Source organism: Eptatretus burgeri, chromosome 6 (genome assembly GCF_056783735.1).
Source record: "Eptatretus burgeri isolate ZD-2024b chromosome 6, Ebu_testis_v1, whole genome shotgun sequence".
Classification (NCBI taxonomy): Eukaryota; Metazoa; Chordata; class Myxini; order Myxiniformes; family Myxinidae; genus Eptatretus; species Eptatretus burgeri.
Genome location: NC_140966.1, coordinates 20,265,504 through 20,281,780, shown reverse-complemented (window position 1 = coordinate 20,281,780; position 16,277 = coordinate 20,265,504). Strand labels below are relative to the sequence as shown.

At 45.7% G+C, this 16,277-nt stretch overlaps 1 protein-coding gene across 6 annotated transcripts in view; it reads right to left on the bottom strand.

The window, feature by feature from the left end:
• DGKZ (diacylglycerol kinase zeta) overlaps positions 1 to 16,277 on the bottom strand; it is a 746,996-nt gene that overhangs the window by 356,082 nt on the left and 374,637 nt on the right. For all 6 annotated transcript variants that reach the window (XM_085884240.1, XM_085884239.1, XM_085884241.1 and 3 more), the window contains 3 exons: positions 16,052 to 16,129; positions 8,640 to 8,735; positions 7,827 to 7,909 (listed from right to left, as the gene is read on the bottom strand). In XM_085884240.1, coding sequence (XP_085740366.1) covers positions 7,827 to 7,909; positions 8,640 to 8,735; positions 16,052 to 16,129 — 257 coding nt within the window. The remainder of the gene's footprint in view (positions 1 to 7,826; positions 7,910 to 8,639; positions 8,736 to 16,051; positions 16,130 to 16,277) is intronic.

Here is a 16,277-nt window from a genome sequence, read left to right as displayed (position 1 = left end):
TACACTGGTACTCATTTCGCCGACCTCGGAAGGATGACAGGCTGAGTCAACCCCGTGGTGTTATACGACTTGGTACATACATATATATGCATGCATATACACACATATGCAATATATATATATATATATATATATATATATATATATATATATATATATATATATATATATATATATATTCAGTGGCCCAACGGGACTTGAACTCAGGACTTTTTGGGTCCCAAGCCGCTGCCCTAACCACTGCGCCAACACCAGGCTTTGGCTGAGTAAACCCATCAAGTGTTATTTAACAGCACGACAGGTCTCAAACTCAAGACCATGAGATCTTAAGGCAGCCACCTTAACTATTAAGCAAACACCAGGCTTCACAAGACGATAAGATGTGGATATTAGAAGATACAGTCAGGTCAGGTCAAACTTGATCTGTGACTTGCTACAGGCACCATGTAAACCTGTACTAACATGTTCCATGGTCGGATTGTCGATGACTAAACAATCTCCTCCACCAAGTTTCTTGGTGAGGAGGGTGTATGATATGGACACTCAACAGGATGAAGAACGAAACCTGTCAAAGGGCGGAGTAGCTCCTTGTGAGCCAAGAGCCATCCATATCTAGTGCCCAACTGTATCTGCGGACAACCTCCTGCAGTTGGGTTACTTTTTATTAGGAGGTTGGTGGCAGGATTTGCACTCCGGCCAATGTAAAACCCTTCATTCCGCAAAAAATTCCAAAAGCATAAAAAATATAAAACCCACTCCATGGAAGTACCTCCTTGAAGCTTTCCTTCGTAGGGCAGCTTACAGATGACAGGATTGGGGTAAAGCCTTTGAGACCCCCAATCTTTGATGATAGGAGGGAAACAACGGGGTAACATTCCCGGGTCAGATTGCGGGAAAGTGTGTCGGTGAGGTGCTGAGGTGTCATCCACCAGACGGCGGTATCCTTGGGTTAACCTCAGGTGGTCCTTTCGGGTGGCTGCCTGGAATGTCCTATTCCCAAGAGAGGATGATCACCTGTCTCTGTTATCGTCTGAGTTCAAGCATTTGGACATCGGTATTGCAGCTCTCTCTGAGGTTCGGAGACTGGATTGCGGCGAGATCATTGCGGGTGGTTACACCGATGATTGCTCTGGTTGCTCTGATGTTTACCATGCCCAAGGAGTTGCTGTAGCTGTTTACAATAAGCTGACTCCAATGATAATTGAGGTAACAGAGGTCAGCGAGCGTATTATGAGGCAAAGTATTCGTCACTCCGAAGGTGTCATTTCCCTGCTCTCTGTATATGCTCCGACTGAGGCGAGTGATCTCACCGTGAAGGATGCATTCGACGCCACGCTTGAGTCTATGGTTGATCAGTACCCCAGACGAGATACTCTTCTAGTCTTGGGGGATTTCAATGCATCGACTGGAACTGATAGGGATGGTTATGAGACCTGCGTTGGTCCCAATGGGTCTGGAACTGTGAACCTGAATAGCACTAAGTTCCTTGCCTTTGCAAGAAGTCATGGACTTAGGGTGGCTGGTTCATGGTTTCAGCGCCCACAAGCTCATCGCTGGATTTGGTGTTCCAACGCTGGTGGTGTGGCAAAGGAGATTGACCATGTCCGAGTTGATGGTCGCTGGAGGATGATCCAGAACTGCAGGGTCTACCGGTGTGCTCAGTTCCTCAATACTGACCACCGGCTTGTTATCGCAACTCTTAAGTTGCATTTGAAATCCAGAAGAATGGTATCATCCCAGCCTACTCTGGATGTTGGCAAGCTCAGGATTTGAGGCAAGCTGAGGAGTTTGCGAACAGGCTAAGTAGGGATTTGGGTGATTTGGGTGCTTTGGGGAATCATGATGAGTTGTGGAGTGCCTTCAAGACCACCATCCTTGATGTTGCCGGAAGATGTCTTGGAACTCAATGGAGGGTGAAGAAGAATTTTTTCTCTCAAGGGACACTGGATACCATTGACCAGATTCACAGGGCCAGGCTGAATGGCAGACCTGAGCTATTCAGGGAGCTGAGGTGTAAAACTGTACGTGCACCAAGGGTGGACAAGGAGGCCCATGTGCGAGGAATCTGTGAGGGGGTAGAGCATGACCAGTGATCAAGTGATTCTCACCTACTTACAGGGGAATTTGCACATTGCGTTCCTCCAACCCCATCCCTCGGCGTACTGCAGTTGGAGCATAGGGTGGTGGGTTCTTGACAGAGGAGTCGGAAGTGAAGGCCCGCTGGGCCAGTCACTTTGAGCGGTTCTACCAAGCTGATCCACGAGTTGTTGAGTTGAATGTCATTGGTGTTACAATCCCTATTGCTGACCCTTCAATCAACTGTGGTCCACCTTAGTTTGTGGAAACACAGGTTGCAGTGAACCTGATGAAATGGGGTAAAGCTCCAGGGATCTGTGGCATCCATGCTGAACTTCTCAAGGCTGGTGGAAATGCTGCACTCATGTCGTTACATGCAGTTCTGTGCTCCGCCTGGAACACAGGCATCATCCCAACTGACTGGAAGAGGGGCCTTGTTCTCCCTCTCTGGAAAGGGAAGGGTGATCGCCAAGACTGCAACAACTACCGAGGGGTGATGCTGCTCTCATTGCCGGGCTAGGTTTTTACTCAAATAATTCTTGATAGGGTTCATCACCAACTCGGTGTTTGCAGCTAAATCTTGTGTCCTAAACCCATCACTTTCTCTACCCACTTTACCCCGTCGCACCAAACTGTCCCTGGACTCTGTATCCTTTTCTCCTGACAAGGTGGAGAGCTTGCTTTCAAACCTCGAGTCAGATTCTGCAACCGGTCCAGACGGTATCAGCCCACGTGTCCTCAAAGCCTGCTCTTCTGCTCTTGCTCACCCTCTCTCTGTTCTATTCACCCTCTCATTTGCCCAAGGTCATCTGCCATCTGCTTGGAAATCTGCTAACATCACTGCCCTGCATAAAAAAGGTGCAAAAAAAGATCCCTGTAACTACAGACCAATCAGCCTTCTTCCAATTATCAGCAAGGTTATGGAATCCATCATTGCTTCAGATATGAAATCCTTCCTCTTCTCCAATGGCTTGATTTCCGATCATCAATTTGGTTTCAGACCAGGTCACTCGACCCTGGATATGCTGCTTCTGCTCTCCCATCAATGGATGGAGGCCCTCAATGCCAGACAGGAAATCCGAGCTGTATCCCTGGACATATCACGTGCTTTTGACACAGTCTGGCACCCTGCACTACTCACCAAACTCTCTTCCCATGGTATTCAAGGCCATCTCCACTCATGGCTCGCAGACTTCCTCTCCTGTCGCAGTCAACGTGTGGCCCTAAATGGAGATCTTTCATCCCCTCTTCCTGTCCAGGCTGGAGTTCCTCAAGGTAGCGTTCTGGGCCCTGTTCTTTTTCTGGTTTTCATCAATGATCTCTCCGACTCTCTGGAAAATCCTCTATTTCTCTTTGCCGACGACTCCACCCTCTGCCGTACCATCTGTCATCCCTCAGACCGGCAAGCAGCAGCTTCTTCACTCACTGCAGATCTGGATAAAATCATAAACTGGTCCAACACGTGGAACATGTCTTTCAATCCAGACAATCTCACACTCTCACTCTGTCTCTTCGAAAGGACCGTTTAGAAAACCCCCCCATCCACTTTTCAACAATCCTCTCGAAGAAGTCTTTTATTTCAAGCTTCTGGGTCTCACTATCTGCCATGACCTTTCCTGGGAAAGTCACATTTCCAACCTCGCCTCAAAAGCCAGTCGCCGACTGGGAATCCTCTGTCGTGCAAAGTCCTTCCTCGGCCCTCTTGAGCTCCTGACCACTTACAAAGCTTTTGTCCGTAGCCTGATGGAGTACTGCTCTCCCCTCTGGGCTGGTGCTCCTGCCTCCCACCGTTCTCGGCTTCATGCTGTCGAAACTAGGGCATTTAAGATCATCGGCATCTCCCGCAATGAAGCTGAGTCTTTGGGCCTCTCACTCAATCACCGCAGGTTGGTCGGTGGTCTTTCTTTCTTCTACTGACTCCTCTCCAGCCTTGCCCCCCCTGCTCTCTCTGCGATTTGTCCCCACCACATTTCCACAGGGCCCTCAAGGTCCGCCAACAACCCCCTTCTGGTAAAACTACCAAATCACGAATCACTGCTCATCTTCACTCTTTCATTCCTCTTTTTTCCCGCCTTTGGAATAAACTTCCTCACTCTATCCTTTCCCATTTTTCCCTCCAGGCTTTCAAAACAGCTGTTCACCACCACCTCTTATCTTCCCTCATCCAAATCCTCGATCTTTTCTACCGCCGATAATCCACCCAAGCCCACTTCCTTCAATTCCCCTTCTTTCCTTCCTGAAAGTCCCTGTAATGTCCATCTTCTCTTCGCCATGTTCCCCGTCCCATCCCCATCCCTCTCCCTTCCACAGTTCACCTAATGTGTCTGTTCCCCACTGTTTTGTCCCTTCCACTCCCACCCCTCTTGTCTCATGCCCCCTTGCTGTGAGTTGTGTGTTAGCTTTCATACGAGCCTCGACAAGGTATACAAAAAAAAATCTGCTTAAGCACCAGCATCCAGAGTAGTCAGAGTTTACACCAAAGAGGTCAATGATTGTCCGTACCCTTGCTCTTCCGGTCCTCACCAAATGTAGATGAGAGTTTCGGCAGGGGCTACTTGCATCTTGTGTTGATCTCTGTAAAGCGTTTGATTCCGTGAATCGGGATGCCCTCTGGAGGATTCTTCATCTTCGTGGGGTGCCACCAAAACTGATCGATCTGATGTCTGAACTCTACTCTGGTCCTGAAAGTGCTGGGAGATGTGGTGGTACCATCTCTGACTTATTTCCAGTTGTTACCAGAGTTCGTCAGGGGGGGGGGTAATGGCCCCCACACTTTTCAGCACTTGTATGGACTGGATTCTGTGGAGGATGTCAGAGAGTTCAAGTTGCAGTACATCATTTTGGAATTTCAAGATCTTTGACCTTGATTTCACAGATGGTGCAGTCATCTTTGAGGAGACTCTAGATATCCATTTGGGGGTCCTCGAGGTGCTGAATGAGTGTCTGAGCTTTCGGATTACCAGTTTCCTGGGTAAAAAGTAAGATCCAGGCTTTCACTGATTCCTTGAATGCTGCTATCCTGTCTGTACCTTTTTGTGGTGAGGATGTTGAGGTTTTCGAAAGATTCACTTACCTCGGCAGTGATATTCTTGTCTCTGCTGGCTGTGAGCCAGAGGTCAACAGACGTCTGGGTCAGGCCTGGGGAGTCATGGATTCATTGGATTATGGGGTGTGGCGCTGCCGGAACTGTGTGGGAGGACGAAAGTCCGAGTCTTCGGGTCCTTGGTGTCTCCAGTCTTGCTCGATGGATGTGACACTTCAATTCTGACCAAAGATCTGATAAGGAGACTTAATTCCTTTGGTATCAGGTCTCTTCAGAGAATCCTTCGCTATCGTTGGTCAGACCTTGTGTCCAACAAACAGTTGCTGTGAGAGACTCAAATGAGATTTGTTACCTGCACAGTCCGTGAGCATCAGCTGCGGCTGTGTGGACATGCGGTTCATTTTCCTGATGCTGATCCTGCTCACCAGATTCTCTCAGCGATAGAGCCTCATGAGTGGAGAAGGCCAATGGGCCGACCACATTCCTCGTGGTTGCAGCAGGTTGATCATCATCTAAAGGAGATGGGAATGGGCCTGGCATCTGCCTGGGGGATGGCCAGATGGAGACTCCTGGAGTACCGGCGGAAAGTGGACGCAGCGACGCGCTGCTCTGGCGCATGCTCCCAAACCTGACCTGAGCTGATTCGAAGATGGCTCCTTTAACCCTCATCCTACGGACATATTTACAACTGAATCTTACCATCTGGGGTCTTTTCGGACCCCAACTCAACACCATTTAGTTTCACTAATCTGCCAAAGTTTCACATCAATGTCTAAACATGGTGTTTTATTCATAAAGTCAACAAACATAAGAAAAAGAAAAATGCATATAAAATCTAAAATTTGAAGTACTAAATTTCATTCAATCTGCTGAAGTTTCACATCATAGGAAACATAATTACTTTGATTGGATGATGTGACAATGGATAAAGTGAACAAGCATAAGCATAATTTTTTGGCTCGATACAAATCTCTCTATCGAGTGCAGCCTGTCGCTGCTGGTTGCATCATTGGTTGGGACGCGGCTATGCTGCTGATGCAGTGTCCCCCTTACCAGTACACTGGTGCTCATTTTGCCAACCTCAGAAGGATGACAGGCTGAGTCAACCTCTTGGTGTATTTTTAATTCAGCGGCCAACGGGGCTTGAACTCAGGACCCTCAGATCCCAAGCCACCACCCTAACCACTAAGCCAACACCAGGCTTGCTTGATACAAATATGATGTGAAGTAATCACATACGTAAAAAAAAAAATAGGGGCAATACCCCTGGGCACTCACCTGGTGGCGTCTGGATAAGAAAACCAGGGAAGCGCTGGTTGGGGTAGATGACCCACAAAATATTTAACAGAGATGAAAGGAAATACCTTCGGATTTTTTTTTGATGCAGTGAACAAACTTTGGTCCATCATCAATGATGAAGGTTGTGGTCAAGTTTCATCAAAATTGTGTGCGTGGTTTCTGAGAAGTGAGCAAATACCTATTTTGGGGGGCAACCACCTCTTCCCCAGTCAACTCCCAGATTTTTTAACCCCCAGATAGACCTTGATTTTTTTTAATAGCATGAACAAAGTTTCGTAAATCACAGGAGATGAATGTTGTGGTCAAGTTTCATCAAAATTGTGTGTTTGGTTTTGGAGAAGAAAGCAAATATATATTTTTGGAGAACCCCCCCCCCCCCACCGTACACTCCCTAAAACCCTGATTACTTCCTTTTTTATGTTGTGAACCAACTTTAGTACATCATCGGTGATAAAGTTTGTGGTCAAGTTTCATCGGAATTGTGTGTGTGTGGTTTGGGAGAAGAAAGCAAATACATATTTTGTGGGGAAACAGCCCCCCCCCATAGATCCCCTGGGACCCCATTTTTTAATGTCATGACCAAATTATGGTATATCACAGATGATGAAGGTTGTGGTGATGTTTCATCGGAATTGTGTATGCAATTTTGGAGAAGAAAGCAAATACCTCTTTTGGTGGGGCAACCCCTCTCCCCCCCATAAAGTCCGTCCGGAGAACCCCTCAGACCCCGATTTTTCTTTATGCCGTGAACAAACTTTGGTACATACTGGGCGATGAAGGTTGTGGTGAAGTTTAATTGAAATCCTGCGAGTATTTTCAGAGAAAATGTTGCAAATGTTGGTGGACAGATGGACGGGCGGACGGACTGCTGGACCAAGGGATGGATGATGCGCCATCCCATAAGCTCCCCAGAACTATATTCCAGGTGAGCTAAAAATGAACAAAAACAACCGGGGTCTTTTTTGGACTCCAAAAGGATTTGCTGATAACTCTGCGCAGCAAGGTGGGATCTTAAAATGTGATCCAAAAAGACCCCTGCTGATAAGATGAGTTTTAAATTCATGCCGATTCTAAAATCAGTGCAGAAAGAAAGGACTTTGCAAAACATTTCATCTGCTTCAACATTATTGGAATCAGGGAACATTTATTGTCGACAAGGAAGCAATGCATTACTGAGTCCAAGTTGGAAAGGAAAAACAAATTTTCTCATTTGTCAGTCGCATTACTTTCAATGTTAAAAAAAACAACAACAACCTTCAGCCACAGTAAGAAATCAAATATCCTAATGATGAAATCTAACCTTGATGAAACATTCCAACCAGTAAAGAAAAGGAAGAAAGAATATGCAGACTGTAAGTTGTTGGAGGAGAGCAGAATAATAAATCGGTGAGACATGTGCGTGACTTACGCTTCGCGTGGACCTCCATGAGACAGGTCAAACACTTGCCGTGGGTTTAGATACCACATAAAGGTCTGCATCATCTTGGCTCCCTGCAGGTAGAGAAGAGGCCAAAACCCCAAAGGATTTCCTTCATTCTTCATGAACCCCTCTTGAAAGAGAAAGTAAGACCAATTGTTTCTAGCATCTGAGGACAAACTGGTGCCGTGATGATGAATCTATAGGCCTGTTATTTAACAAGCGAGTGACCACACTCCATCACAAGATCTGATCTAAGCCTTTGGCAAAGTGGCACCTTTGAAGATATTTGCAATTTAATTAATCTCTGAGATTGTTTCAATTTAATTAATCTGCTTCAGGCCATACCCTGTACAATTACATGCAGGAAAATGTTGGTCTGCTATGTCTTGTCACCCTCTGCTGTCACATTTGAGTAACACAACACTTTATTTGTTACGGTAAACTAGCAAAATGTTTTACAATACCGAAAGATAAAAGGCACCACCAACAATAGCAAACGGCTCAAGGTAAGGCTCAGATCTAACATTATGACGACTCATGCCATGGCCTCGGATGAAGACTACACAGTGGTATAAGCTTTGGACCTGAGCCTGACCCTAAGGGAATGGCTGCATCTCATGGCACCATTGACTCATGGCCTATTAACTCTCCTCCTATAAGTTCTTTACTTTACAATACTCAGTAACATCTCTCACAAATACATTTGAGCTTTGAAGTTGTGCTTGACCTTTTTCTCTACTTTGTACGTCGTAAATCTGTGGATGTCATGTAAGTCCACACTGGTAGATAATTCTCCCTCACCTGATTTCCTCCACTTTTGGGGTTGATAAACACCACCAATGGCTTTATCAGGGGTGACGGGATGGGTTTGATGAGAAAAGGTCTCCACTTAGTCTCCTGAAGAAAAGAAAAAAAAAAAAAACAGCAATAAAATTGCCTCGATCCACGAGTATGTAAAAATACACAAGATATTTTATGTCACCACATCGGGTTATTCTGTTTTGTGTTTCCAATTTAATGCACAGCTCATGAAATGGAAACTCAGGATCATACCACAATGATTTGCATATTACGAGCAGAGAGCCTTTCAGGATAGATTAGCTAATTCCTCCAGAATTGGAGTCCCATAAATCCCCATGTATAGGAAGCACCTGTGTATACGGCTCATGGTTGACTTGTCACCTGATAAAAAAAAACTCAACAATGTTGACCTTTACATCTAATATATAAAGCGCATGCCAACCACTCACTGACTGACTGATATTGATGTTCGGGACATTCCGGGTGACGAAGAAAGCTGAAACTTTGCATGCCAACGGACATCAAAGCCGATACACTGGGAAAAATCACAGAACCATCGGAAAGCGTCCATAAATTAAAATATCCAAAAATAAGTGCACCCTTGTTGTACTCACTGCAGGTGAGTTACCCGAGACAATGGGGATGATGGTAGGTCATGCTGCAACTGCTGCTGTTTATGATGTACCGATGTATGAAGAATGGTGTGTTATTGCTTATAATGTGTAAGCATACCCCACTAGTAACTAATATGCTTACTGTACAGACTGTAGGTTACCTCAACTTGAGTTCATCCATCCATCGGGACCATACTCTGTACAGAGTGTCAGTGCTGCCGAAGCAGTCTCCTGGGATATTGGGCACAATTCCTAGATGGGTCGCCACTCTGACGCAGGATATTCAAAATGGCTCAATCATCCCAGATAGCTGGTACTAATTTTGCCGACCATGGAAGGATGACAGGCTGAGTCAACCCCACCCAGTATTAATTCAATGGCAAAGCAGGATTTCAACTCTGGACTCGAGGATCCCAATCCCACCATCCAAACCATTAAGCCAACACCAGGCATAATTTTAGTTCATATGTCTAATAAATCAGGAAATCTTCACCAATAAAGAAATGAGATTAAAAAAATATTTATAATAATTTAATTCACCATTAGTTAATGCTTAATTTCCATATTTTTCTGCGTTGAAACAGGAACTGTATGAAGAAACCTTGCGCAGCCAAAACTGTCCATTCATCAACTCTCCATGCCCGATACTGCAATGGCAATGAAACTGTGCGTCGGAGGAGAGAAGATGAAGAGTGAGACATAAATTAGACAGGTGATGTTTATTTCATATTTTTTTCATAATTCTTTCTTGAAATTTCACATTTCCAACCTGGCCTCCAAAGCCAGTCGCCAACTGGGCATCCTCCATCGTGCAAAGTCCTTCCTCGGCTCACCTGAGCTCCTGGCCACATACAAAGCTTTCGTCTGTGGCCTGATGGAGTACTGCTCTCCCCTATGGGCTGGTGCTCCTGCCTCTCACCTTCCTCGGGTTTATGTTAGAGAAACAAAGGAATTTGTGATCATTGGTATCTCCCATGATGAAGCTAGTCTTTGGGTCTCTCTCTTTCCCACCACAGGCAGGTCAGTTTTCATTCTGTCTTCTACTCTACAGCCTCACCCCCTGCTGCTCTGTCTGAGATATGTCCTCACCCCCCCACCCCCCATATTTTTGCAGGGTTCTCAATATCCACCAGTAACCCCCTTCCGGTAAAACTACCAAAATCAAGAATCACTTTACTTTCACTCTTTCATTCCCCTCTTTTTTCCCCACCTTTGGAACAAACTCCCACACTCTCTTCAATCCCACTCATCCCCCCAGGTCTTCAAAACAGCTGTTCACCACCATCACTTATCTTCCCCAATTCCAAAACCACGATCTTTTCTATCCCCGCTAATCCACACTAAACCCACCCCTCCTTGAAATTCCCTGCTTTCCTTCCTGAAAGTCCCTGTCGTGTAAGGACCTGAAAGTCCCTGTAGTGTCCATCTTGTTTACCCTGTGTACCCCTGCCCCATCCCTCTCCCTTCCACAGATCTCCTCATGTCTCTGTTCCCCACTTTTTCCTTCCCTCTCCTGCCCCTTCCTGTCTCCTGCTCCCCTTGTTGTGCGTTTCTGTGTGTTAGCTCTCATACGAACCTTGACAACGTATTCAAAAAAAGAGAAAAAAAAGAGAGTAGCCCTTTAAAGGGCTGTTGGGGTTTGGGTTTGTGGCCGAGGGTGCTAATTACTATTTGTTAATTATTTATTGTGTTGTACATTCATCCCATTGGTTCATTTCGTTTTTGTTTGGCTTGTCTAATACATATTTTTTGCAGTCTTGATTAAAAAGGCAAGTATGCACTTTGTTTTGTCATGTCGTCACGCTTGACAAATTCAGTACGTTGGATTTCCCCTTTGGAGAATAACTTGTTTTAATTAACTTCTTGATTATCAGGGGGTGATTACAATTTCCCCTGAAGCACCGATGAATCTTGGGGATGAATCTGAGGCTTGGGTGTGTCCTAATGAAATGTCTTGGCTATTCACGAGTCCTTTAGGCCTTGGCATTTTGGCTTCGCTGCACTGCTTCTTTTTTTTTGGTGGGGCGGGGGGGAGGGGGATGCAACAATATTTTAAGATGCATTTTTTAAGAGGAATGCTTTTTTATTGATACAAATATGAGGTAAATGAAAATAAATCTCTTGAATTGTATGTGACGGCTAAAGTTACTTAATATGACTCATAATAATCTTCCACCAGGAGTGATGGACACATGTTATACAGGGACACACATTTACATACAGAGAAATCGGGGTCCTCCCATTACCCTGAACCCATGTGACTCATTTGTTTTTCTGCCAAAAACCATCCCAGGCACATCCCAAATAAAACCACCACTTTTCAACTCATTCCATCCAGCAGTTCAGCAGCGCATTTCAGTCAAACAAGCACAAGCACACACACACATATAGATACTTCTCAAATTATTACAGTATGATTCCTAAATAGAGTTTTTTCCTTCGGAAATACTATATTGAAACTCCCATGTACTATATCAATTACTAGTTCTCTCGTCTTCTTTGCTTTCCCGACCTGATTGTAAACTAAGATTGGTGCCTCGCAGACAGGGTGTTGCAATACAAAGTGCACATCCATCGGATCGATATTAAGCTGAGTGTCTTGTTTGCTAGCATTATCTGGTGGGCACTAAAGGTGTTTCATGAAGAGTCGTTGGGTTATTATTGGCACTTTGGCCAAATTTTAAATTCCTGCCCAAATCAGCTTAAGTCTAATGTCAGGCCTAACCAGCCAGTTCATGAAAGACTTGGGGCAAAACTTCCCCCGGCTGACAGCACAATAACTTGAAAATAATTGGGGCTGTTATCGTCATAGTAGTAGTAGTAGTAGTAATAGTAGAAGAAGATGAAGATGAAGATGAAGATCAAGATCAAGATCAAGATGAAGATGTCATCACCATGTTGGTGTTTCAATCGGAAAAAAAGGCCTGGTGTTTCTCCTTTTCCATTCTGAGCCCAGTTATGGGAAGAGTTTGGATTTTGACCACGGTAGCAGTAACAATTTACCGACAATTAATCAAAAGACATTCAGGGATACTTAATGTCCACCATCAATCAATATGAGCATCGAGGTACCCAGGTGGATTTCCATCCAAGGGCCCTGTCTGGCCTGTCATCCTCATTGATGCAATGCTCTGTCTGGAAAGCACCAGTCGAACAGTTAATAATTGGGCCAAGAATTGAACCCACACGAGACAATTCGAGGCAAGTGCACTACTGCTGTACTACATCCTGTGGGACCGCACTTGTTTTCATGTTTATGGTTGTTTTCATATTCTCCCGGTGTGTACCCCGGTCAGAATAGGTACACCGTATCCCTGCGTGTCGTAAAAGGCGACGAAAAGGGTTGGCGTCAGGAAGGGCATCCGGCCATAAAAACATCGCCTCAAAAGGAAACCATGATGAGTACAACTGATGGGCAGGGTACAGCCCGAAGTACCCCGTGGGGGTCCTCACCCCCTCTCGTTAAAACTCAAGGTGGGGAACCCGATCGAAGCAAGGGAGGAAATTTTTCCATTTATGATGACCAATCGTCTGATGCCCCACGTGGAGATCAGTTTCTGAGGTTTGGTCCATGGAATGTCGGGACAATGACAGGGAGATCTGGAGAAGTGGTTGAAACATTGGTGAGAAGAAGAGTGGACATATGTTGTGTGCAGGAGACACGGTGGAAGGGAAGTGGTGTGAGAATGGTGAAGGGAAGGCAGGGGCAGAAGTACAAGTCTATGTGGCAAGGGTGCGCGGAAGGCGTGCATGGTGTTGGTGTAATGTTTTCTGAGGAGTTTGAAGACAGTGTAGTGAGTGTGACTAGAGTGAGTGAAAGGTTGATGATGGTGAGAATTGTGATCGGAAATCTCTTGGTGAACGTCATCTCGGGATATGCCCCGCAGGTCGGTCGAAGCGATGAAGAGAAGAACATGGTCTGGTGTGCGATGGAGAAGTTGATGGAAAATGTGAAAGATGAAGAAGTTGTTGTGGTTGGAGGAGACTTGAATGGACATGTGGGAAGGAGTCCAGACGGTTTTGAGGGAGTCCATGGGGGTTATGGATATGGTGTGAGAAATTGAGAAGGTGAAAGGATCTTGGAGTTTGCTGATGGAGCTGATTTGTTGATCTGTAATACTCAATTCCAGAAAGCGAATAATAAGCTTATTACATACACGTCAGGTGGGTTGACGACAACCATTGACTACCTGATGGTGCGACAGCGAGATAGGGGAAACCTCCGGGACACAAAGGTGATCCCAGGGGAGGAGACTGTTTCGCAGCACCACCTGGTTGTCTGCGATATAAGGGTGAAAGGTGCGCGGAGAATTCGGCAGGTGAAGTACCAACCGAGGATGAAGGTGTGGAGGTTGAAAGAGGCGACAGTGAAGGAAGCATTAAGAGAGAGGCTGAGTATGGTTGAAGATGATGTGGTTGAACTTGAAAGTGGTTGGATATCAATGAAAGATAGTCTATTGGGAGCCGATGGTGAGGTATGTGGATGGACAAAAGGACCACCGAGGCACTCGGAAACATGGTGGTGGGATGATGAAGTTGGAAAGACGATTGAAGAGAAGAGGAAGAAGTTCAAGGAATGGCAAAGGCAAAGGATACGGTGGAAGAAGAGGCTGCACATGAAAGTTATAAGGAAGCCAAGAAGGCTGCAAAGAAAGAGGTTGCAAAGGCGCAGGAGGCCCATAGGAAAATGTTTGGAGAACGCTTGGATTCGGAGGAGGGTAAGAGAGCGGTATTCAGGATCGCAAAGCAGATAGCGAGAGAGAGATTTGATGTGACGGGGGTGAGTTGCTTGAAGGATGAAGTGGGACAAATCGTTGTGGATTCAGATGGAATTAAAGGAAGATGAAAGAGATATATGGAAAGGCTGTTGAATGTAGAAAATGAATGGGATAGAAACACCGAGAGTAACCCAGTTTTAGGACCAGCAGAGAAGATAACTGAGAAGGAAGTTGAGGAAGCTATAAGAGCAATGAAGAGTAGAAAAGCAGGAGGGCCGACGGGAGTTGTGGGAGATATGTTGAAGGCAGCGGGAAGTTGGGGTGTGAAGAGAATGACAGAGATCTGTAATCTGGTGGTGAAAGAAGGCCGCATTCCAGTGGATTGGGAACTGAGTACCCTCGTCCCTCTGTACAAGGGGAAAGGTGACCCTCTGGACTGTGGCTCCTATAGAGCAATAAAGTTATTGGAGCATGGAATGAAGGTATTGGAAAGGGTGTTAGAGAAGAGGATAAGGAAGAAGGTAAAGATTGACGAAATGCAGTTTGGATTTATGCCAGGAAGAGGAACGACAGATGCAATTTTTATTGTAAGGCAGTTGCAGGAGAAGTACATGGAGAAGAGGAAGAAGTTGTTTTTTGGGTTTGTTGATCTGGAGAAAGCATTTGATAGGGTTCCACGTGAAGTTATGACATGGGCATCGAGGAAGTTTGGAGTGGAGGAATGGTTGATCAGAGTAGTGATGGCCATGTATGAGAGAGCACGCACAGCTGTAAGGACGAAGGACGGGAACAGTGGTGAGTTTGAGGTGAGGGTAGGAGTGCACCAGGGGTCGGTACTAAGTCCACTTCTATTTGTAGTTGTGATGGAGGTGCTGGCTCGGAGGGTAAAGGAGGGTTTACCGTGGGAGCTGCTGTATGCAGATGATCTGGTGTTGATTGCAGAGAGTATGGATGGACTGAAGGAGATGAACAAGTGGAAGGAATGTATGGAGGCAAAAGGTTTGAAGGTGAATATCGGAAAGACGAAGGTGATGGCAAGTGGTAAAGCATGTGGTGAGGTGGAAAGGACTGGGAAGTGGCCGTGTGCTGTGTGCAGGAAGGGTGTCGGAGTGAACTCCATTCAGTGTACAATGTGTGCTGAATGGGTTCATCGAAAATGTAGTGGGGTGAGAGGGTCATTAACCAGTGTGGCAGCTACATTCAAGTGTAAGGTGTGCATCGAGGGAGCAGCAGATGAAGGAATTGTTGAGTTGGATCTTGGAGATGGTGTGAAGCTGGAAGGGGTGAAAACATTTTGCTATCTCGGAGACATGCTGAATGGAGAAGGTGGATCAGACTCTTCGACGGTTGCTAGAGTGAGATGTGCATGGAAGAAGTTTTGGGAACTGAGTGGCGTGCTGACGAAGAGGGGAGTGTCGTTGAAGCTGAAGGGAAAGGTGTATGCTTCATGTGTGAGGAGTACGGTGATTTATGGGAGTGAGACATGGGTACTGAACATGGAGCAGCAACAAAGGCTGGAAAGGGTGGAAATGCGAATGGTTCGGTGGATGTGTGGAGTATCGTTGAGAGAGAGGAAGACAAATGATGACTTGCGGAAGATGATGGGAATAGTGTCTGTGATGGAGGTTGTGAAGAGAAACAGGTTGAGATGGTTGGGTCATGTGTTGAGGAAGGATGAAAGTGACTGGGTGAGAGGAGTGTTGGAAATGAGTGTAGTCGGAAGTAGAGGACGGGGAAGACCGAGAAAAACTTGGCTAAATGTGGTGGAAGAGGAAATGTGGGCAAGGGGATTAAGAAGGGGAGATGCACAAAACAGGGTAAAGTGGAGAAGATTGTCATGGGGCCCGCAAGGCTAACCCCCGCTTTAGCGGGGAAAATGGCCTTTAAATGCTTGTGTGTGTGTGTGTGTGTGTGTGTGTGTGTGTGTGTGTGTGTGTGTGTGTGTGTGTGTGTGTGTGTGTGTGTGTGTGTGTGTGTGTGTGTGTGTGTGTGTGTGTGTGTGTGTGTGTGTGTGTGTGTGGTTGTTTTCATATTCCTATCTTGCAGTTCGACAAAAAATGCTTCCATATCAATACCTTACCACGTCCATTCCTTTCTTGCTGGGCTTTCTTTTGAAGGAAGCACGTTTCTTCTTCTTCGTTGAGGACTTCAGTGAATTCTGAGGGATAATCATAACAGCTCAGGAATGTTTGATGGGTGAAAAATCCATCAGTTATATCAATCACATTGTGCTCCAACTTCATCAATTTTCCCTCCAATTAAACGAGGCTCAAAGAAAAGATGACATTGGGCACTTGAATGAGAAA